At 39.1% G+C, this 23,024-nt stretch overlaps 1 protein-coding gene across 15 annotated transcripts in view; it reads left to right on the top strand.

Moving 5' to 3' along the window:
- ablim1a (actin binding LIM protein 1a) overlaps positions 1–21,241 on the top strand; it is a 79,940-nt gene extending 58,699 nt beyond the window's left edge. For 6 of the 15 annotated variants that reach the window (XM_037538573.1, XM_037538570.1, XM_037538568.1 and 3 more), the window contains 14 exons: positions 339–383; positions 2,464–2,499; positions 3,136–3,265; positions 4,713–4,796; positions 6,794–6,841; positions 10,666–10,794; positions 12,771–12,856; positions 13,244–13,349; positions 14,725–14,786; positions 15,531–15,591; positions 15,922–15,929; positions 16,434–16,508; positions 18,339–18,419; positions 20,187–21,241. In XM_037538573.1, coding sequence (XP_037394470.1) covers positions 339–383; positions 2,464–2,499; positions 3,136–3,265; positions 4,713–4,796; positions 6,794–6,841; positions 10,666–10,794; positions 12,771–12,856; positions 13,244–13,349; positions 14,725–14,786; positions 15,531–15,591; positions 15,922–15,929; positions 16,434–16,508; positions 18,339–18,419; positions 20,187–20,300 — 1,065 coding nt within the window. In that variant the 3' untranslated portion in view covers positions 20,301–21,241. The remainder of the gene's footprint in view (positions 1–338; positions 384–2,463; positions 2,500–3,135; positions 3,266–4,712; positions 4,797–6,793; positions 6,842–10,665; positions 10,795–12,770; positions 12,857–13,243; positions 13,350–14,724; positions 14,787–15,530; positions 15,592–15,921; positions 15,930–16,433; positions 16,509–18,338; positions 18,420–20,186) is intronic. The other 9 variants (XM_017695450.2, XM_017695442.2, XM_017695439.2 and 6 more) reach the window with 5 other exon arrangements.
- Positions 21,242–23,024: the final 1,783 nt, after the last annotated feature.

Here is a 23,024-nt window from a genome sequence, read left to right as displayed (position 1 = left end):
CACAGCTTGTTTGTTTATAGCAATATTCATATTTCAGCTGCTTAACCAACTTTTAATCCAGTTACTTTCAGGAGAAAAGTGTATACACTTTTCTGTATATATAGCCATGCCATCCACTATGAAATGATACACGACTCCAGAGATCTATAGCATGTTATAAACAACACCCCCCGCCCCACACCTGAATTTAATGCAATATAGAAGCAATGCTGAAACCCCAGCAGTGGTCTGCACAAGATACGCTCAGCCAGCTAAGTGCTGACCTGCTGCCATATTGAAGTTCACGTTGAAGGCGAATGCTTTATTTCCATGGCAACATGACCCCTCTTTGTTAACAGCTTCAGATGTCAAGGCGAGAACGCTCTCCCATGCCAGACGACAGAGTAAGTCACACCCCTGTGTAAAAAAGGTTAAAGGCCTTAAAGGTTAAAGGCCATGTGTCTATACGGCCTAGACACACGGCCTTTAGCCTTTCACCTAGGGCTGCACAATATATCCTTCCTTTTTCATTGTCACCACACTGGCCTTCACAATACTGATACCGCAGTGGTGTGAAATATGTAAATGAGCATTCAGTCACTGAATGTTATATTTTGAATATCTTGACCAATCACAGATGGGGTTTAGGATGAATCAAGGCTTTTGACCAATAACCTCAATAAACATAAATCATTTTGGTTAAAAATAATGCATGCAAGTCGTGAAGATCACATGAAGCGTTCAGTGATGTACTAGAGGGTACGCTATATGTCCAAAAGGATCCATTCATCTACTTTAAGGTTGCAATCAAAATGTTCAGTTGGGCGCGCAGAGCTGGTATAATCTCCATAGAAAAGACCAATAAACTGGAGCAGCTGCACATCACTATGCCCAGTGCCAAGCGTAGGCTGGAGAGCTATAAAGACTCCCAGCATTGCGCTGTGTTCTCTGCAGTGTTGTAGATCCATCTGATACCTTTGGGATTGGTTTGATTGGTGTGTGTGATCCACAACTAATCATCCAACATCACATCCTCACCTCACTAATGCTCTTTTGGCTGCATGCAGTCAAATTCTCATAGCAATGCACCAACATCTAGTTTAAAACCTTTCTAGCTGACAAGTTACTGCAGTAACAGAGGGACAGTCTCCTTTTTGGGACTGGTAATTGTTCACAGTTGTTTTCACTATTGCTATCTTGATTTTGATACCAATTTCTAAATGACCTTTTTTGATTCCTTATTTTAGATTGCAAATCAAAAGTGATTTTAAAACATAACGTGAGAGTGAGGTGCTGAAAGTGAGTGCATTTATGGGACTAATCACCCAGCTCTGATGTTAATAACATCTATGTGGAATGTTATTTAGAAAGCAAGCCATCGGTGTAGATTGAAACTTTCTATTTTTTTGATACCGTGAAAGTATTCAATTTAAATACCTTGTCCTACTGCCTGTTAATGAACTTGATTTCAGAAAAAAACAGGAGTCTTTTTGATATATGGTGCATCTCACAGTCGCAATAAGCCGCAGTATAACTGCAAAATGGTATTTTGGCCATATAGTCACAACCCTAAGAATACTCAATTTAGCACACCCTTAAGCACACCTTTCCCACTTCTAGAGTGAAGTAGATTAATTTTGGAATTTCAAATATCAAATTTCACTTAGGGTGAGAAGTTCGGTCATCCGGGAGGGACTCAAAGTAGAGCCGCTGCTTCTCCATGTCGAGAGGAGCCAGTTGAGGTGGTTCGGGCATCTGGTTAGGATGCCTCCTGGATGCCTCCCTTGGGAGGTGTCACAGGCAAGTCCACCGGGGAGGAGACCCCGGGGAAGACCCAGGACACGCTGGCATGACTATATCGCCCAGCTGGCCTGGGAGAGCCTCGGAATCCCTCCCAGGGAGCTAGTGGAAGTGGCTGGGGAAAGGGAGGTCTGGGCCTCATTGCTCAGGATGCTGCCCCCGCGACCCGAACCCCGGAGAAGCGGAAGATGATGGATGGAAATTTCAAAGCCCCAATTTTTTTCCCCCAAATATCTCAATATTTCAAATATCGCAGTTTGCCTTTTTCTTCAATATTCCAATATTGTTCAGCCCTACATTCACCTCACAACTCTCCATCTGATCCGTCACCAGCCACAGTCGCTCTCACTGTAGCTTCACTTTGTGCCATCTCTGTATGTGAGTGCACACGCTGAGTGGGTGGGTCGTGCACGTGCATGAGTGTTAAAATGTTCGCATGTGAGTGTGAATTTCTTTTCTGCTCCTCTGTGCTTTCATAGCATCTAACAACAGCTCCATCTACAGTCCACCATTTAATCAGCGTGTGTGGTTTTAATGAAGTAAAACGTGGTTATGTTTGAGATCGGTGGAAATTCTTTGGTCTCAGCTGTTCACTGCAGGTTTTTCTATGACCAAGGCAAGTTTACTCTATCCCTCCGTTTACTGTGATTCACGCTTGAATGTTTTTTATATCTATTCTTTCAGACACCAAGAACCATGTCACCAACTCCATCTGCAGATGTGAGTGCAGTTTAATCTTTATAGATTAAATCCATTAAGCGTAATTAAAGGGAAGTCCACTGCTTTTACAAAATGAATTAATAAATGTATAATTGAATTGGTGAGATGTAAACACAGACGTTCAGAGCGGTTTGCCGTGAAATGCACCATTCTAGAGTAACTTACTGAGTCAGAATTGTTAAAAGAGGTGATCTTTTAAGGAACCAGATATTCAAAGTGTTTAATGGCTCTAAAAGCCCCCCATAGAAAGTTATTACATGAAATAGTTATGAACGCTCTGCTTTACACTGCTTTATGATAGGTTTTAAAGGGAGCAGTGCTTGAGTTGTATTTTGCAGAAATTGGGGGGAAAAAATCAGTGCAGAATTCCCTTTAACGTAATAACCATAAGAGCTTAATAATTTGCAGTTGTTGTTGTTGTTTTATTTGTTTGCTTGCTTACTTTATTACATATACTTTTCGATAATCACTTCATAGTTTCTTCTAAAACAAAAAAAAATGCAGAGATGTATCAATGATTAGGTAAAAAGTATATTTGGCACTATAAAACTGTGCTGTTTATATCAAATAAAATGTCCATTGTGCATTTGTTATTTTAGTAAATTGTGACGCAGTTGGTTTATGCTCCCCCCCCAGAGTTATTACGACATGAGGGGGCACATCCTCCAGAGGTCTACAAGTCAGGGCTCCATTGGATCACCAATCTACAGTCGCCATAGTTACACGCCAACAATGTCACGCTCACCACAGCACTTTCACAGGCCAGGTGAGACACCAAGACACCTTCTTTTACCCAAATAGCAGGTGTAAATTAACAGCAGTCACTCTGCAACATGTTTGCTATTTCCCCTGGAGTAGGCCTGGGTGATAAAACAGTGGTGATTAAAATGATCTAAAATTATCATGACATTTAAACCAGACAGGCCATTACATTTACGGCATTTGACTGACGCTCTTATCCAGAGCGACTTACAATTTGATCATTTTTACACAGGTAGGCCAAGGTGGTGTTAGGAGTCTTGCCCAAGGACCCTTATTGGTATAGTTTAGGATGCTTGCCCTTGTTGGGGATTGAACCCCAGTCTACAGCATAGAAGGCAGAGGTGTTAACCACTACACTAACCAACCACTAGAGGAATTAAAGTAGAATTCCACTAATTTTTCCAAATTTCTGCATAATGCAGTTGCTGAGATCTAAACAAAGTCATTCAGAGTGGTTTGATGTAAACTGGTTAATTGGGAAACGTCCTGAGTCAGGTTTTCCTTACAGTGGTGGTGATAGGAACCAGGGGTCACGTACCTCTTCACAATGAACATATTTTTAAACAATATGTTTTAGGACAAAAGCTTCTCTTTTGTCTCAGACATCAGGCAGGATTCATAACTATTTCCTGTAATAACTTTCTGTGAGGGAGCTTTCGGAGGCATTAAACTCTTCAGATTTCTGGTTGCTATCACTACCACTGTGAACAATTCTGACTCATGAAGTTTCTCCAGAACTCATTTCATATACAGTCCTATAAAAAGTTGAAACACCACTGGTTTAATTACATGTTTTGTTGAGTTTCTAAGTGCAAATACATTACATCATCTACATAGAACAATCCTTCTTCAGCTAATAGTGCTCAATTGCTATTTATTAAGCTGAAAATGTATAAATTGTTCCCTAACTTTTGTTTTTCCCCCCAATATGCAAAATTCAGTAAACAGTAATTGTTCATTAAAATGTGCAGTAAAAAAAAAAAAGTAATTTGTTCAGGAACCAAACACATTTCTCATATCTCATATCAAAATAGTTCACAATAGTTCTGCATATTATACTTTTGTTCAAAATACTGTTGAGGTTTCAAAAATATATGCTTATAACACATTGATTATTATTATTATTGAATTATATGCAATAACATATTGCCATTTTTGGCCATATCGCCCAGCCCTACCATAAAGTACTTTGCCTTTAACTAAATTTTCTTCCATATCATACCTTGCTGACATTTCTCCACTAAGCCCTCCATTAGACAATTCTCTCCAGTTTGAAAAGCTCCATTTCTGCCTTTAATTTAAAAAAAGTAGCAGTTAAAATCATTAACGCAGGCTCTGCTCCTGCTGGCCACCAGGTTGTATTATTTCACTTGCAATGTACGTGCAGCTCCAGCCTTAACGACGACTTTTCACCCTTGTTGACTTTTGGCCTTGGTTGTTTTTGATTCGAGGCACTGAGCCCTCCAGTGGCCGGAGCTCCCCTGGGGCCAGCTCTTCTTCTGTCCCCCTGACCCCTAAACATTTCCATCTGCCAGGTACTGAGGGAGCCTCCCAGCTCCTCCTGTCCCAACTGTCCACGTCAGCATGTCACTCCCCTTTTCAAAGCCCTGGCGTTCTTCTCCATACTGAATTGTTTAAATGTGTATTAAAGCTGTTAATAAGGACTGCAGAAACAGTACCATGCCTGTCCCAGCGTTCAGTTTCAATTTAACTGGATGGTTCAGCCAAAACTTCATTTAGATGTAACCACTCAGTCCAGACATGCCTATTGTCTGAAGTTAACAAGTCATAGAATTTTAGACAACACTAAGCAAACTGCATGCATACGTCATCATATTCTTGCCTGAAAAACCACATCAGTTATAAAGTCATTTCAAATCGGCTTGTTTACGTGGTTGCTGACACTCTGAGTATTGTTATATGTAAAAAAAAAAAAAAAAAGTACAGACAAAATTCAGGCCTTAAGATTTCTACTACTGTTTTTAGCTACAGTTTTAAAAAGATTGTTTTCTTCAGAGGATTTTTAGTGAAGAAATGATGTTTGAAAATTTTCTTCACGATAAAGGAGAGCGTGTTAGGTATGGTTGTAAATAGAACCTTCTTGAAAATGGTTTTATATAGCACCAAAAATGTTCTATTTTTGATAACATAGTAATAGCAGAACCGTTTTCAAAAAGATTTTTATAGAACCATTTCCAACACATTTTTCATCAATCTGAATGACCATTCCACCGTGCAGAGAACCATTTAAGTATGCAAATTGTTCTTTCACTGTTCATGGTTGTTTATTGAACCATTGTCTTTACTGAAGAATGCCTATAGGCCCGTCTTTTTTATACAACATCTTTTCATATTTGTCATTATTTATATTTATTTATTACATTGTTTAGTCATGCAGTTTACACAGTGCTATCTGGTGGCTATAGTTAACCAAGCATACCACCAAGGAAGTTGCCAAGAATGTGACTGAAAAGGTCTAAGCAGCTGTCTAACTGGGCTAAAGCTGATGTTAGCTTGGTGCAAGAACAGTGAAAATATACTTTTCTGGCAAGCTCCCATTTTGGCACATTGTCCACTGAGGAGCAAGTGGCTTGTAAAAAACCCTGTTCTCATCAGCATTCATTCAACGTTGCACCAGTTAGCTGCAGTGTTAGTTCATTAACTCATCTGAAGAGGCAGCCTCTGGTACTCATTCAGCTCAAAAACCTACTCATTTCTCTTGGCCATTACTTGCTGGCTACTTTAGCCTCAGAGCTTCAGCACAAAACTTAAGAACTACCTTGGAAGGTGAGTGGATTTTTAGCTAAACCATCACTTTAAAAACAGAGATTATGGTGTGTCTCTGTGCTGGTCTGCTTACTGCAGTCGTTTCTGATGATGGCTTTAATATCTTAATATATGTCTTCTCTTTGGTTACTGCTTCTTTATATTTTTGTTTCTATCTGTCAGTCAGTCTCTCACTTTCCATACACCATCGGAAAACAAGACTAAACCTCACCTTTGTTCATTTTTACATGATCCACAGGAACAGTCATGACATCTGTCAGCGTTTCCCAAGGGTTTTGACTTCAGTGTCTTCTGTCCTGCATTTGATTGATGTATTTGTGGACATGTTGATTTAGCCTTCTTGTAAGCTTTGTTTGGTAATCGTTTTAGGTAGTTTTGCTCTGATTCACAGGACATTTATGACTTTTCAATAAGAGCTGATTGTCTGTTTCATGATCACCAGTGCTGTTTTATATAATAAAATAATTATAATAATTATATTACTGTACAACCTGTTTTGTCCAGAGGCTCATGTCTAAGGTTATTCTAAGGTTATTCTCATGTCTACAGTTATTTCTTAGTTATATATCATATATATATATATATATATATATATATATATATATATATATATATATATATATATATATATATATATGATCAATTTTATCCTGTTTTTTTAAATATGTTTTTTTTCGTAATATAGGATAATATCATTCCAAGTTATTTAGAACAATTTTTTATTAATATTGTCTCTCTTTTTCAGATCAAAGTGAGAATATCTACAGGAAGCCCCCCATCTACAGACAGCACGGTAGGGACAGATTAAATGTGTAAAAATGGGAGAAGACCATAGCTTTATGAAAAGCAAGGATTTATTTTGGCTCATATTGGCTTAAATGAGATTATCACCAATTTTTTTGATATTTCTACATAATTCAGCCCCTCAGATCTAAACAAAGCTTTCAGCGTGGTTTGATGTGAAGTGGTTAATTTCAGAGAAACGTACAGATTTCATGCAGTGGAGGTGATCGGAACCTGGGTTGTGTTGTCAACAACACAAGTATAGCCATTTTATTTACTCTCCAAAACCTGCACGTGTCTTTTGAGTATTAATATGTGGATGAAGGTGAAGTTGTGGTAAATCTGGAAAAATCTAGTTTGCCAGACAGCGTCCTTCATGTACCCCTCCAACATAAATGCATTTTTAAAATTATGTTTTGAGTCAAAACTTTACTGGATAACAACCATAAAATGATGCCTCAGACATCAGGCAGTGTAACCGTTAAATATGAGAAGTAACCATGTGTGTGAAGGAGCTTTTAGAGGCATTAAACTCTTCAGACATCTGGTTCCTATCACCACAACTGTAAACAGTTGTGAATGGAGTATTTCACACCAAACCACTCTGAATGACTGTCGTTACGTTTTAATGATATGAGTATGCAGAAATTTGGCTGTAATCCTCATATGCTTATGAGAACAAATGACATTTTCCAGTAAAGTGTGACTCAATGATTTTGTTTGCGTTATTTGTGTTTCTCAACTCTGTGTAATTCAGTGACTGTGATGTAAAGACAGTCATTCAGAGCAGTTTGATGTGAAATGGTTCATTGTATAGAAATTTAGAGACTCAGATTTCTTTAGTGGTAGTAATAGGAACCAGGGGTGACCATATCTATAGCGCAGATAAATCCATTCTATTTACTACCCCAAACAACCTGTTTGAATTTACACATTATACGAGTTTTACAAATATTTCAGGCTGAAACCTTCTCAAAATTATTAGAAAGCAACGCCTCAGGCAGTGTATTCATAGTCATTTCATGTAATAGAAATAAAAAATAAATACATTTTAAGAACATTTCTGTGAGGGAGCTTTTAGAGTCAGCTCTTCAGACGTCTGGTTCCCATCACCACCACTGCGAACAATGGTCACTTATGAACGACACGTTTAACATCAAACATGCTTAATGTCGTTGTTAATCTCTTCACCATTTAATGATGATGGAATCTGTGAAATTCTCCTTTAACCTGACTAATGATGAATATTAGAATGTCAAAAGTTTGGACACAGCTGACTGACTGTTTGCATTACATTTAGACCTAAAGACTTCTGCTTAAATGATAAACTGAGGTTATACTTATGAATGTATACCCAAATAAAAGATTTAAGGCTTTTTTAGCAGTCAGAAAGTGCTCCGCATGTGTGGAATTACTTCAGGCCTGTTGGGGAGGCATCTCAGGTTCCTCATGAAGCTGCTTGAGAGAATGTTAAGAGTCCCCAAATATTGTGTCACTGCAAAGGGGGCCTACTAAAGAATCTAACATATCTTCACGATTACTTTACTGCTTGTTTACTGTTTTGGTGTCTGCACTATTCTAATAAGTAAATAAAAGTAGAGATGCATAAGAAGGCGTGTAGATGTGTCCTAAGTTTTGGCTGGTGCTGTGTGTCTTTGTGTAGCTGTGATGAAGGCTGTTCACGCTGGTAAATCAAGAGGCAAAAAAACTGCAGCTACATGGATTTGCAATCGGCTCAGGCAAAAATAATCTTTACCATAAAAGATGTCTAAACTATACTAATTATTCTCAGATTAACTGTAGTGTTTTGCTTCTTGATTGTGTGTGTGTTTCATTCTACCATCCTTTTGCATCTGTTTGTTTTTGTTGCAAAGTCTGTTATAAATGGCTGTCTACCCCATTACCATTTACAGTTGTGTGCAAAAAAAATGTACCCATAGACAGATTACGTATTTTACATCATCTTTCAGCAAATAAACAGTAATTGTGCATTAAAATAGGTACTGTAGAGGATGTATTAACTTATTTTCATATAGAAAATCACCAACACGTGTCGTTTGACTGGGGTGCCAAAACTTTTGCACACGACTATATGTACCGTTTAACTTCATTATCGCTGCACTGTATGACAGCGATTTCCATGTATTACTTAGTCGATTTCAAGAAAGTAAAACAGTTTCAAAAATATTTGATGATTACATTTGAAGAGAATAAACGTTTCAATGCATATTCAAATTTTGCACACGGATGCAAATTTTCACTAAGCTTTAATGCCCCCAAGTCACTTTATAAATGTTACAGCCCTAATTCTGTTGCATACACAACAAACTAGTAGTTGAAATATAAGTATGAAGACTGATTTGGTAAAGTAATATTGTAAATTTGTAGTTAAATGGTCACCAAATATACTTTGCATTGAGAGAGAGGAGAACAGGCCAGGTCTTGTGCATGGCTGAATGCTGGCTGATCCAGTCCACCTGCCTACACTTTACAACAGCATGTGATAAAACTACACTAACTACACTGCGCAGCATGTTTTCAGTGTCGTAGTCAAAGTGTGAATTATTCAGTGAGGTTTGGGGGTCCGCTTTTCACCCCACAGTGACCACAGAGGATCGTAGCTTATTAATATAAAGGCCTGTGAGCTGAACTCGAACATTAACTCAGTTTCCAGGGTTGGTGTTAGATGTTAGATGTTCTAATGCACTCGTGAAAAAAGTTCCTAAATGGTTCTTGGCTTGTAACATATGGTTCAGTCTTTAATTGATATAGAACCTTTACATTATGTACACAGATTCTTTACACTTTTGGGAGCCAAAATTAGGTCTTATATGTCCTTGTGCCAAAAAAACCCCTGATGGTAACTTTACTTTTAAAGGAGAAGTTTGGCAAAGATCCAAGATTTTCCACAGCCAGACATGTTTGAGTTCTTTAGTTTTGGAGCTGTGAGTCTAGCACTGCTAATAAACACTGAAAGTCAAATCTTTTCCATAAATATATCCCCAAAATTCCTCACAAATCACATCCAGGGCTTCACCAGTTTTAAGTAGCTGGTGTAGGATACAGTGCGACTTACTCTGAGATATGAAAATGAATGACACATGAATGACTTGTTTTTTATGCTTCACTCTATCATACTATGTCTTAAACCACATCAAGTCTTGTTGTTCAGTGTCTCAGTAAACATCTTAAACATCTGGAGGCAGTTTGAGCAGGTTGAGAGACGTTTTGGGCATACGATTTATGGAAAAAGATTCCATTGACTTGTTCCTGGTTCCATTGACTTACATTACAAGTAAAGTAGGTTTTTTCCTTCTCCTCTAAAGTTACCATTTTGGAGATAAGATGTTTTGGTCCATTAGCAGCGATATGTCAGTTGTTATGTTATGTAACATTCTGTAGAGTTCTCACACTACACTACCCAGTATGCATTGCACAAAATAAGAACTGAGCATCCCCCTACGGTGAGAAAGAATGTACTAATGTAGAGGCTTATAAATATGGATATGATTTTCACCTTCCTTGGCAGTAAGGTTAGCTATCTCTTAGCCAGCTAACATGGAAAAAATGTAAACATTCCAAACAGACCACCCTCATGTGTCTGCCTATAAGCGCTTAAAATCTTAATTAGGGGAATCGAGGACCCCCAAACCCCCCTGTAATTTAGAACTAGCAGTGCTGGTTTAGAGCAGATCTGCCCCCATCCCACTGCCACATAGGCATTTTAAACTCTGTGGTGATTTTGAAACCTTGCCTGGCTTGACCTGTAGCTTAGCACTTGTTACTGTAGAGCAGTTGCCCACTTTACCAATCCAGAGTCGGCTGCCTTTACAGCCCAAAGCAAGTCTGCAGATGACATCATCAAATCTGCCAAATTTCCTTCGGCGTTCGCCCCCAGTCAAGACGATGCACCTAAGATAGAGACTGACTACTGGCCATGTCCGCCTGCCAGGACCACCCTAGGTACTGTACACCTGCGCTGGGTCGCCTTAAGCTCCACCCATTCCTCTTAGCTTGCTGCTCCTGCTTTCCTAGCCTGTTTCTGGTTCTGGTGGATCTGTGCTATGAACCTTTCGCTCTTTTTTGTTGAACCTATTAGCATTTCACTAGTTATGGGAACAAACCAGATAGACTTCAGACTCTTTATTAGCATTCTATTAATTCTGTATTCTTTAAGAAACTGCAGAACACAATCAGTAGGCGTCCTTTTGGCCCATATGGTGAAGAAATAGTCATTTGTAATTTGACTTCATTTGTAAGAAGTAATAAATAATAAGAGACGTCTATATACCCAGGTCTTCTTTGGGTCCAGATCCAGAGTTTAATCTTAATATTTTGTTAATATTTTAATGATATATTGCATTATATATCATTACAAAAGCAACCAAGGTGAAAAAAGTAGGATACTGAATGTAATTCAGTCAAATTTGTGCATCTTTTCTATATAAATAAAATATATTTCTTACTATTCTATATACTACACTATTAATTATTAAAGTAAGTAATAGGCACAGGTGCAGGGTGCTTGCTTGAGGGGAAAACAATGAATATATAGACAAAGTAAGCAAAATGAGTACTGGCATACTCATAGACAGTGTCCACACATATACTGTTAGAAAGTTTTTCCAGGTGAAAAGTGCGTATTTGTACCTTTTCCTGTTGTTTTAAAAGAAAACCATTCAATAAGAAGCCGAGGAAGTGTATGTGGAGTCGATACATCTTAGAAAATATAATTTCACTGTACTCTTGGGGTGGCCACCCCAGTGATGAGAGGTGCTGAGTGTATAAGCCACTTGACTCCTTCTGCTATTTAATGCCATTGGCTGTTCATCTTAAACATAATGCTTTCATGTATATGTGCACAAGGATAGTTTGAGCAGGTATCTAAACCTGCGATGACAGAGGAAGTTGTCAGGATACTAGTCTAGGTTGAACATGCTGTGTAAGTCAGACCACAGACAAGGAACAAAGGAAAAGCTACACATAGAGACTGAGTGAGACATTAAGGACATGTGATTTACTCCTGGCATTGCCATGTGTCTCAAATGTGTCTCCAGTGATTGGATTTCGTGACTGGTGGAATGGTACTACCCACATTTACTAAATCAAAGGTCAGACAAAAATATGCCTCATAAGTCCATTTTCATGTAAATGAAAGGACTGTTACAAATGTTTAGACCCCATGAACTCTGATTAAGACGGCCCTTACTGCTGTTTAATGCTTTAGCGTTCTTACTATAAATGTTTTGTGGACCACCTCCGAAGGTGGTTTGAGTGATCCCAATGCTCATTTCACCCCGTTCGCACCTTTAGTTAACATCGTCCATGTATGATCAGATCACCCATGACACATCTTAAAGATGCATTGCCTTAGACATCGCTTGAGAAGTGAGATTCCTCAGGGAAGGGTTACAAACAAAACACAGGTGACAGTGATAAGAAGGGGGCAGGGCTAGGGCCAAATGGACGCACAAGAAGGCTGAAGACAGAGAGGCAGAGCCAGTCCATGGAAACCATGACAAAAACACCAAACAGCAAAACTATGTTGAAGCCCTGTATTTTATTCACGTGGAAATGATGCACAGGTTTGAAATAAATAAACTCAATGTGGTATTCTGATTAAAATGAGCATTTTAATATGCAAATATTTTAGATTTAAGATGGTGCTCACTTAAAAGTGAACTCTTTGCAAAATACTTCAATAGAACGACGTTACTGTGAAAGACATTACTGCTCTGCTAACTGCAACAGCTTTAGAGCACTTTGTTAAACCATCCATTGTCCTTTTATGTCTGCCAGGCTGCTTTATTGCCCACCTGTGGTGTCTTCATTCATTCTTCATTCTGATGGTGTGCTTGTAGTCTTGTGTTCTGTCTTCTGTGAGATCATTAAGGATAATGAAAAAGTGAGTGTGTATGGCCTGTACATAATTGCTTCAGGGTCGGATGGAAGGAGGAGGTCCAGAGACGAAGATGAGGAGGAACTTCAGAAACGAAGACAACTCCAAGAAGAGCATCTCACCAAAGTAACAGCACGCACAAACGTTCAAAGTTTGGAAGAAAAAAAAATGAATTTAATAATAATTTCTTTACCACTGAATGTCGTTGGTCAGCGAGGACGTTTGGGTCTGAAGTTTGTTTCTTCAGTTTTGCACTAGTGCTGTGCGGCTAATGTAGCTGGCAAGTAATGAAGCCACAAATTAGCATTGTGCAAACTGCATCACACCTCGCCTCAAACTGTGTCGAGTTGTTTAGACCTGTTTTTATGTTTTCCCACACTGTATGGACTAAAGTTTGCATAGCCATCATGTAGGGTCTTTTGCATACTTGTGATAATCTTTATACATAAAGATTAAAGAAAAAAAACAAATGATGATAGAAGTGTCCCCTACATTTGAGCACTGTGATTACAGATGCAGTCTGGCCTCGGGAAGCTCATCTTGAAGGAGGAGAAGGAGAAGCAGCAGATCCGAGAGCGTCATGCACGGAGTCTGTCTGCACAACGGCACGCAAGCGCAGGTGCTCACCAGCTCACTGCCCTCACGCTCAAACAGCAGTTTACATTAAGCTAACCAGTGCCACACATTCGTTTTCCTACACTGGGTTTAATTCTGCTTATGGCGGATCAAACTAAACCACGGTGAAATATTTATCACATTCAAATAACATATTCCTTACTTTCTGTGTTGCAGTTTTATAGTGAAGCATTCAGTAACTACTTCAGTTCAAAGCCTAATACTACATATTAGTAGTAGTCAGCAGACTTGATGAGGCCTAGTTCTCGCTGTTAAGAAAATACAGTACTGTGCACAAGTCAGAGACCACCTTTCCAGTCATCTACATCAAACGAAAATAACCACTAAGTAGAATTTATTCATTTTTAAGGAGTGTCCAATGCTTAAGTTAAAATAAGTGATTTCAAGCTACATAGGAATTGGGACTCCTAACAACCACGCAAGACCTGATAGACTAAACAGCCCCCTTCAGATAAACAGCACAAAGTATTCATTTTTAAGAGAGAGAGGCGAAGATAAAGCTTCACTCTTGCTTCAGCTCTGGAAAAATCCACTGTCTGTCCTTCCACTGTGAGAGGACAACTCAACGCTATACTGTCGGAAAAAAGGGTGCCATTCCGATGGATTTGTTTAATCACCAGTTAACAGTATAAATGTAACCTCAAAGGCACAACATGAGCCTGACGAATAGAAAAAAGCAGAAGCTGATGGTCCAGATCAGAAAGTCCAGCATCATTGAATGTGTTTCTGATTTCTTTGAAAAACTGAAAGTGAGTCTCCTGAAAAGAATGGAAGCTGTAATAAAGGCAAACACTGGACACAAAAGTGATTCTATCTATAATTGTTGAGGCGTCTGTGTAATATTCTGTTAAATATGTATTTAAATTACATGAATAACTTGTACTTATTGGCTGTTTTTGCCTGGAAATTAAATAAATGACTTTTGGTCTCTGACTTTTGCACAGTGCTATACATTTGAACAAAACCAAGTTCTTAGGTAAGCGCTGTTTATTACTGTTGAGCTATTTACTTTCTAAACACCTGGTCCCGTCTGTCAGTGCGCTCAGTGGCTTGTGCATGAAACATAACTGTGCATTATTACAGAATTTATTTATTGTGAGGTGTTCATAGATGTGTGCATATTGATTATTTCACAGTAGCTTAGACTCTGCAGTAATAGCTTAGCCAGTCTAGATCCTTTTTATATCCCCTCTTCTGCTTACAAGCGTAAATGACAAAAAGTTTAGAATCTGCACTTTTAGCTTTAGCTTGGTGGCCAAAACTCGGCCAAGCACTAAAAAATACATAAGGTGGTGCAACCTTTCTATCTAACTTGTGTTGACTTCTTTCCTAATATTTACATGTTTTTGAAATTGCAGATCCAAACTCTCCTTCCAAAACAGGCTCCCTACCTGGATATGGGCGAAATGGTCTACATCGGGTAAGCTAGACAAGCAGTCTTGTTACTTACAGAAGGAATAGTTGTACATAAAAGCAATGTTTCTGTTGCATAGTGACAGCTGTTTGCAGTGAAAATCTTATGTTTTACTTTTCTATAGCCTAAATGGATTGTACTATTCCACAGTTCTTTCCAGAACTTTTGTGAGGTAAATCAAACGAGGCGAGTAGGTTACTGAATAGTTGTTGCTAAAATAACGTCCAACTCTCTGGAGTAGTGGGAAAAAATTTGGCACACAGATTTTGTTTGGTTATTTGAGTTCCTGTTGTCTTTCTATCATCTGGAACCAGTCTGCCCATTCTCCTCTGACCTCTCACATCAACAAGGCATTTTCGTCCACACAACTGACCGCTCACTGGATATTTCCTCTTTTTCGGACCGTTCTCTGTAAACCCTAGAGATGGTTGTGCGTGAAAGTCCCAGTAGATCAGCAGTATCTGAAATACTCAGACCAGCCCGTCTGGCACCAACAACCACGCCACGTTCAAAGTCACTGAAATCACCTTTCTTCCCCGTTCTGATGCTCAGTCTGCACTTCAGCAAGCTGTCTTGACCACGTCTACATGCCTAAATGCACTGAGTTGCGGCCATGTGATTGGCTGATTAGCTATTTGTGTCAACAACAACTGAAATATGTGTGGCTGTTGGGTGTGCAGTCTGCTACACTGTTTGTCTTTGCTGACCGAATGTGACTGAATATCTTCTTTTGCTGCTCCCTTTTCACAGCCTCAGTCCACTGACTTCACACAGTATAACAGTTACGTGGATGTGTGTGGTGGAATGCGAGGTCAGTCATACTGCATGAAATTTCACCCAGTGATATTCAGTGTAACTGTATATTATTATTATCCAGCGGAAACCTTATATCATCCTCCACTAGACATCAATAAGTAAATAATTAGTAGTGGTGTAAGAGTTCATGATTCAATTTGAATACAATTCCTATAGATCAGTGGCTAGGTGACTGCCACCTTCAGATCAATGCATCACAAAGAACTAGTGCATTTTTACACCCTTAATAATTAATAAATCTAATGGGTTTGACACATTTTCAAGTCTTAGACTTCATTTTGCTTACTGGGGAATTAATGTATGCTTTGTTTTTTCTTGCTTGCAGAGTTTCAGGTAAGTGTCATATCACCGAATGACCATGACATGCACTTCACCTTACATCAACATAGCATTTAATTTTTCTGTTGCATTATCCTTTGTTTACTTTACCCAATTTTTCCCTCTATACTGCCCCTCTAGCCTCATCCGTGAATGCAGCCATTGCTACAGAACCTGCATGTTCCCTTGAAAGTGCTAATTTTCACCTTCAGACTTCTAACCTTGTAATTCACTGAGGATTTTTGTCATTTTTTGCTTTTCTCTCCACTTCATATACAGACTCATTTGGCTAAGATCGTAATCACTGTTAGACTAATGTCTGTGTCAACATTACATTGTTTTGGAAGTATAACCATGTAGCTTAATGCTTTATATGCTAAAATGATTGACATTCACGATATATTTGATCATTAAAGTTTTATAAGACACCAGTTTTCATTGTGAATTAATGTGAAGTACGTGGTTTTTTGTGATTTTTGGGACGTTGGCACTCTCTGTCTCTTTGCTCTGTGTTCGTAGTCCTTGCAGGATGGCCATCGGTCAGTCAACAGAATGGACAGGGGAGTTTCTATGCCTAATATGTTGGAACCAAAAGCAAGTATCCACCTTCTAACCATCTGTTACTGCCCTTTCTGAACACGTGGTAATAGAAAAAAAATAAATAATAACTGGAGAAACACCAAATTATCTGATGGTTCTGCCTCAGAGGGAAGCAGTCATAACTTATTTCAAACCTCATTATCATAAACAGATTTACATACTGTGACCTAACACCACTAACACTGCTTGCCATTAACAATACAGCTTAACAGTCAACTCAGTCCATGAACTTCAATTACCTCAGCCTTCAGTTCTTATTTCTAGCATAGCATTTGGAAAGCTAATAGCTAGCTTCACCCAGGCATGACCCACTGTCTTGGCAGAGGAAGTCTGTTTCTGGCTTCTTGCTGGCATGAATAGCTCACCCGCTGCATTGTACCAGCCTCCACCATGCTTTGCAGGTCAGGGTGAAATAGCTGATCTACCATGTTGTTGATTAAGCATGCTAGCATCCATACTCATTGCATACTGATTTAACTACTGTTATCACTAGAGTGTGCAATAATTTAGCCAAGTGCTTTGCAAAAGCTAATTGGTGTGGTTCTATTACTCACTAGCTGTATTAGCCTTGTAGCACCAATGCAAAACCAAACTAACTTCAGACACCATGTTGTGGCTCTACTACACTGTGTTTAGGGGATAATTGCATCAATTAAATTTTCTCCAGTTTAATACTTTGTCATTGATTATGAATATTTATGACTTAATGATCATTACTTCAGATTTGTAACCATAAATCCTAAGCAGTATTTCAAATGGAGTAAGCAGAAACAAACAAACAAACAAAAAAAAAAAAAAACACCACTGAATTCTCAGTTTGGCTAAGACTGAATGGGCGCTTCAAACTGCCTGGTTATTGATGGTGGTTTAGCCATAGCAGCATAAACGATCCTATGGCAGCAGACTTTTTCCCCCTTTTTTAAGCTTTTATTTTCTGGCAGTGGTCAGATCACAGCCAGGAGGCTGTACATAACAGTAACTGCAGTGGTACGAAGTATGAATTTGGCCGATCATCTAAACACTGTTTGGTACTGTGTATAGTCCTGTGGCAAGGTTGAAAAGCAGTATCATTAAAGCAATGTGAGCATTTTTGAGCTGACATAGACTAGTCAACAAGTAAAGCAGAAAGGAATTACGTTTTATTTTGAGCCAGCGATGAAAAATGTGCCCTAATTCTGATCTAATTTGAGGGATCCTTGACATCGGTAACTTCCAGTATTGTCCCATTCAACTCAAATCCAATGAAGGAAACAAAAAAGTGCAAAAACTTTAAAAATGGAAATGGCCTAAAGCTAAAAGCATCAACAGATTAAAAAAAAAAGTAAGTTGGCAGACTCTTTAACAGAAAGAGTGAAACTCCACATAAAATCTTAAACTTTTAAAAAACTTTTTCAATACATTTATGCTGTTTACAATAAAGAAGCTAAAGTGTTAGATTTTGTTGAGATCAGTTGACTGGTGGTCTTCAGATTGTGGAATAAAGTGGGTTTACTTCACGCAGACATCTTCCATCTTCTCAGCTTTCACCCATATACACCACACAGAACCCTTGGTGCTGCCATGTCCATCCGCTTACCTTCTCTTGTGAGTCTTCCCTCAGGCTGCCAGGGGGCGCTCATGATAAGCTAACAAACTGCACATACTGGCGCAACATAGCCGTGATGCTATGCTGGGGAGTAATTGTTCTATCAGTACATGGTACCTAGAGTAATTCAGCTCGGTGGGGCTGAGCCTCGGTTAGAATGACACTACAGACTCTCAAACATTTGCATGGTGCGCAAATGGAATCGGCACATCCGTGACTGATAGGTGTCTCTTTTGAAGGTATATCCATACGAAATGCTCATGGTAACCAGCCGTGGCCGCACTAAGCTGCCTAGAGACGTGGATAGAACCCGGCTTGAGGTAAAAACGGTTCTGCATGTGTCTGTGTAGGAAGATGAAATGACTTGCATAGTCGCTTAGGACGGTATGTGCTGTAGATACTTCAGTAGTTCAGTATACACACCTTCCAATAAGAAAAATCCTGAAATTTTCCCTTGTCATGTCCAGGTCCCATCATGATCCATTATCATGTTGTTTCCTAGAAATGTATAAATCAGTAGGGGTGGGAGACAAAAAATGAATACCATATAGTAATGTGACATTTTAGGTTAAGAAGTAGTGCTGGTACTCAGGTTCAAGTATAGATGTTTTATTACTATTTAATTATTAATATTTGTAATGTGTTTTAAGAGTTCTATCGTTGAGAACTTCTCAGAATGCCTTTGTTTACATATTAAGCATTTCATTATGCAGAAATTTTGAAAGATTTCCCTTTTAAGACCAGTAAACAAAGAGAATATTGATAGACAAATAGGATACTAAAATCTACACTAGCCAAAAGTATGCGGACACCTGACCTATATGAGCTTGTTGGACATCCCATTGCAAAACCTTTGATATGGAATTGCCCCTCCCTTTGTGACTATAACCGCCTCCACTCATCTAGGAAGGCTTTCCACAAGATTTTGGAGTGTGTCTGTGAGAATTTGTACCCATTCAGTCTAAAGAGCATTTGTGAGGTCAGGCACTGATCTCACGTTCAACATTCCAGTTCATCCCAAATGTGTTCTGTGGGATTGAAATCAGGGCTCTGTGCAGGCCACTGGACTTTCTCTACACCAAACTCACTTTGTGCGCAGGGGCTTCATCATGCTGGAATAGGAGGGGGTCTTCCCCAAGCATATAAATGTCTAAAATGTCTTTGTATGCTGTTGTATTAACATTACACAGGAACGAAGTGTCTGAGCCCAAACTCAGCTCCAAACCATTATCCCTCCTCTACCAAACTTTAATGCTACACTTATCCCAGTATGTATCATTGTCTTGGGATCCGCCTAACCCAGACTACAGAGGACACATTTCCCATGTTCCAGGGTCTAGTGACAGTATTCTTTACACCACTCTATACATATTCTTTATACCCTTCTATAAAATAAGAATAACTCAGCCAGTTTGCATTGACGTCTCGTACTGAATAACAAGCCATAGTGTGTAACAAGCCTGAGATTTTAAGGGCTTCTTGAAGTTTGATTTTGGATAAGATGGCTTTTTGGCTCAGCATTCTGCAGCCCCACTTTGTGAGATTGCATGGTCTGCTGCTTCATAGTTGAGCTGTTGTTGCTCCTGTTATCTGTTTTACAATAATAGCACTTACAGATGACTAGGGCAGATCTAGCAAGGCGAGAATGTCACACTGACTTTTGGAAAAGGTGGCATTCTACTGTCAGTGTTTTTCTTTGCAGATTGCATGGCTATGTGCTTGATTTTATATTGCTGTTAGCGATGAGTGTGGCTGAAACCTGTAAACTCAATAATTAGGAAGTGTCCACAAACTTTTGGCCATATGGTATATATTTGTTTTAGTCTATGAAATGGTAATAATAAACTAATAAATCATGTCATATTACAATGTATAGTGTACCAGTGCTATAGAATCATCTGCATTGAGTATCATAATAACTATAAGGCCTCTAGTGATTCCCACCTCTACTAATCAGTTCAAATCAGAAGTGTTGAATATATTTCTGTCCCACTTTTCTGTCACTTCCTGTCATTTTTCTTCTTAACTTTCCTCCTTTGTTTGCTTCTCCCTCTTCTACTTTGTCTGCGCCCCAATGCCCTCTCTAGCGCCACCTGGCTCCCGAGACGTTCTTTGACATCTTTGGGATGGAGATTGAAGAGTTTGACAGGTTGCCTCTGTGGAAGCGAAACGACATGAAGAAGAAAGCCAGACTCTTCTAACCGTGCTGCCGTACCTCCATAAGAGACCCCAGTACCCCCTCGCTCATCTAACGTAGCCATACAGCTCACTCGTAATACCTTTCTTTTCTCATGGCTCTCCCAAAGGAGGCAAAGGCGAAAGGACAGTCTCCAGAACGTCATGTAGATCACCACAGAACATAGTTACACTCTTCAAAGTAAAGGTGCCAAAAGGAGGTTTTGGAGCAACACCACAAAAGAACCAAAAAGCTTGAAGAACCTCTCAAGAATCATTTCAGTAAATTCCATGCAAAAGTGAATTTCAAATGAAATGTATGCCATGTGCACTCCATTCATTACATTAGAGAATCATCATTCCATTGAAAGGTTCTTTATGAAACCAAAAGTGGTTCTTCTGTCGAATTGCTCCAGAGAACTCTTTCCAGTATCTTTATTTTTAAGATTGTTCCATCCTTTTGTTAAGTTATTTAACAGTAGCCGCCATTGTAGATGTGCTGTTTAAAATGTACTCGACAGGCCAAAACCATGGCAGTATAAGCGTGAAAGCATTGCTAACTTTGTAAATATTTTATTTTTTTGCAGACAGGAATATGTTTATAAATACCCTAAATTTCTGCAGCAATAGTGTCCAACAGATATGTTTACAAGTCTTTTCATGCAAATCTGAGGTCTACGTCTATAGTCTCTTGGGTCTATAGTGGAGAATGAAGAAAGTGTAGGCTTTCTCTCATGATTGGCAGGTACTGTTCAAAAATAACTCCTACTAAAACACTGTTAGTTTCAAAAGGGCTCCTTATAACAAGACTTTATTTTAATACATGGTTAGTTTTTGCATAGAAAACCACACCAAGCATTTTATTCTATTATTATTGAACACCTCCTTGTTTCTGCACTCATTGTCCATTTTATCAGCTCCACTTACTGTATAGCTGCACTTGTAGTTCTACAGTTACAGACTGTAGTCCATCTGTTTCTCTGATACTTTGTTAGCCCCCTTTTACCCTGTTCTTCAGTGGTCAGGACCCCCTGTTTGCAGGTACTATTTGTGTGGTGGATCATTCTCAGCACTGCAGTAACACTGATGTGTTGGTGGTGGCGTGTTAGTGTGTGTTGTGCTGGTACAAGTGGATCAGTCACAGCAGTGCTGCTGGAGTTTTTAAACACTGTGTCCACTCACTGTCCACTCTATTAGACACTCCTACCTTGTCAGTCCACCTTGTAGATGTAAAGTCAGAGACGACAGCTCATCTGCTGCTGCACAGTTTGTGTTGGTCATCCTCTAGTCCTTCATCAGTGGTCACAGGATGCTGATGGCTGGATATTTTTGGTTGGTGGACTGTTCTCAGTCCAGCAGTGACACTGAGGTGTTTAAAAACTCCAGCAGCACTGCTGTGTCTGATCCACTCAGACCAGTGCAACGCACCACCCCCATGTCAGCATCACTGCAGTGCTATGAATGATCCACCACCCAAACGGTACCTGATCAATGAAGAACAGGGTATAAAGCATGCAGAGAAACCGATGGACTACAGTGTGTGATTGTAGGCCTACAAAGTGCACCTACATGGTAAGTGGAGCTAATAAAATGAATGTAGATACAAGGATGTGTTCCTAATAAACTGCTCGGTGAGTGTTCATGCCAGCCTAATAGTTAACCCAGCTATGGCATTAGTAAGTTTTAAAGTAATATGATCTGTAACTTACTAAAACTTCAGCTAGATTAGCTGACAACTTGAGCTAATGTAGCTGTTGTGCTAGCTGGCATACATGCTATTCAAACTACAAGTCAGCTATTTCTATTTCTATTTATTATAATTTAGCTTCTTTTATTCTAATGCCACATTTACTGCATGTAGCACTTCATTCTGTTAAGAAAGGCTCATTATTTGATTGCATCAGTTTTATAGTGGAGAATCATAGGCCTGCTAAACCTGAGTGAGTGAGCGAGCAATACGTGGCAAACAAAGTCCTTGGGTCCTAAAATAAAAGCCCTGCTTACTTCCAGACTTTTGGCCTGTAGTGTATGTTAATGTCTCTTGTGCTTCTTTTTCCTCCCTTATGGTTCTGTTTCTTCCCTTTTCGACTCACTTCTTTGTTATTCTGCTCCTCATTCAGTACGTAATTCCATTCCGGCAGACAATATGTTTCATATCATTTCTTGATTGATGTCTATACACACAAACAGTTGGGCTTGCTCCTCAGCGTGAGCTGTTACATGATGCAACGAGTTGAATGTAGATATTGTAGTGTACAGTATGTATGCTTGTATGTCTTTATGCCTGACTTTTTGAACCACTCGTGAAGTCTCTTATTCCATATTCCATTTTTTGAGTCAAACCCCTGGCTTCAGTTCCTCCTGGCTCTGCGAAAAAGTTATGATCTCTTAACAGGTTTGCTTTCCTTTACTTTCATTGACTTTCTCTGCAGACTGGTATATGAAAACGATATACTCAACATCATAAAAGAAACACAATGTATGAACAAGCTGTATCAAACCCACACTGCCATTTATTGTTATCTATGAGTGAAATGATCAGTGAAATAATCAATAAACTGTGTGATCCTCAGCAACATTGAAGGCATGGAGATGACTTACGTCCCCAACAGATATGCACCGAGTTGCCACTTTATTAGAAACACTTACCTTGTAGGTGCATTTTTGACATTTTTTTCAAAAACACCTACCATACAGGTGCACTTTGAGGTTTACAGTTAGAGACTGTTGCTCATTGGCTGCTGCACAGT

Source organism: Pygocentrus nattereri, chromosome 5, assembly GCF_015220715.1.
Source record: "Pygocentrus nattereri isolate fPygNat1 chromosome 5, fPygNat1.pri, whole genome shotgun sequence".
In the NCBI taxonomy this organism is placed as follows: domain Eukaryota; kingdom Metazoa; phylum Chordata; class Actinopteri; order Characiformes; family Serrasalmidae; genus Pygocentrus; species Pygocentrus nattereri.
Note: the sequence above shows the minus strand (reverse complement) of the source record. Positions and strands in the feature narration are given on the sequence as shown.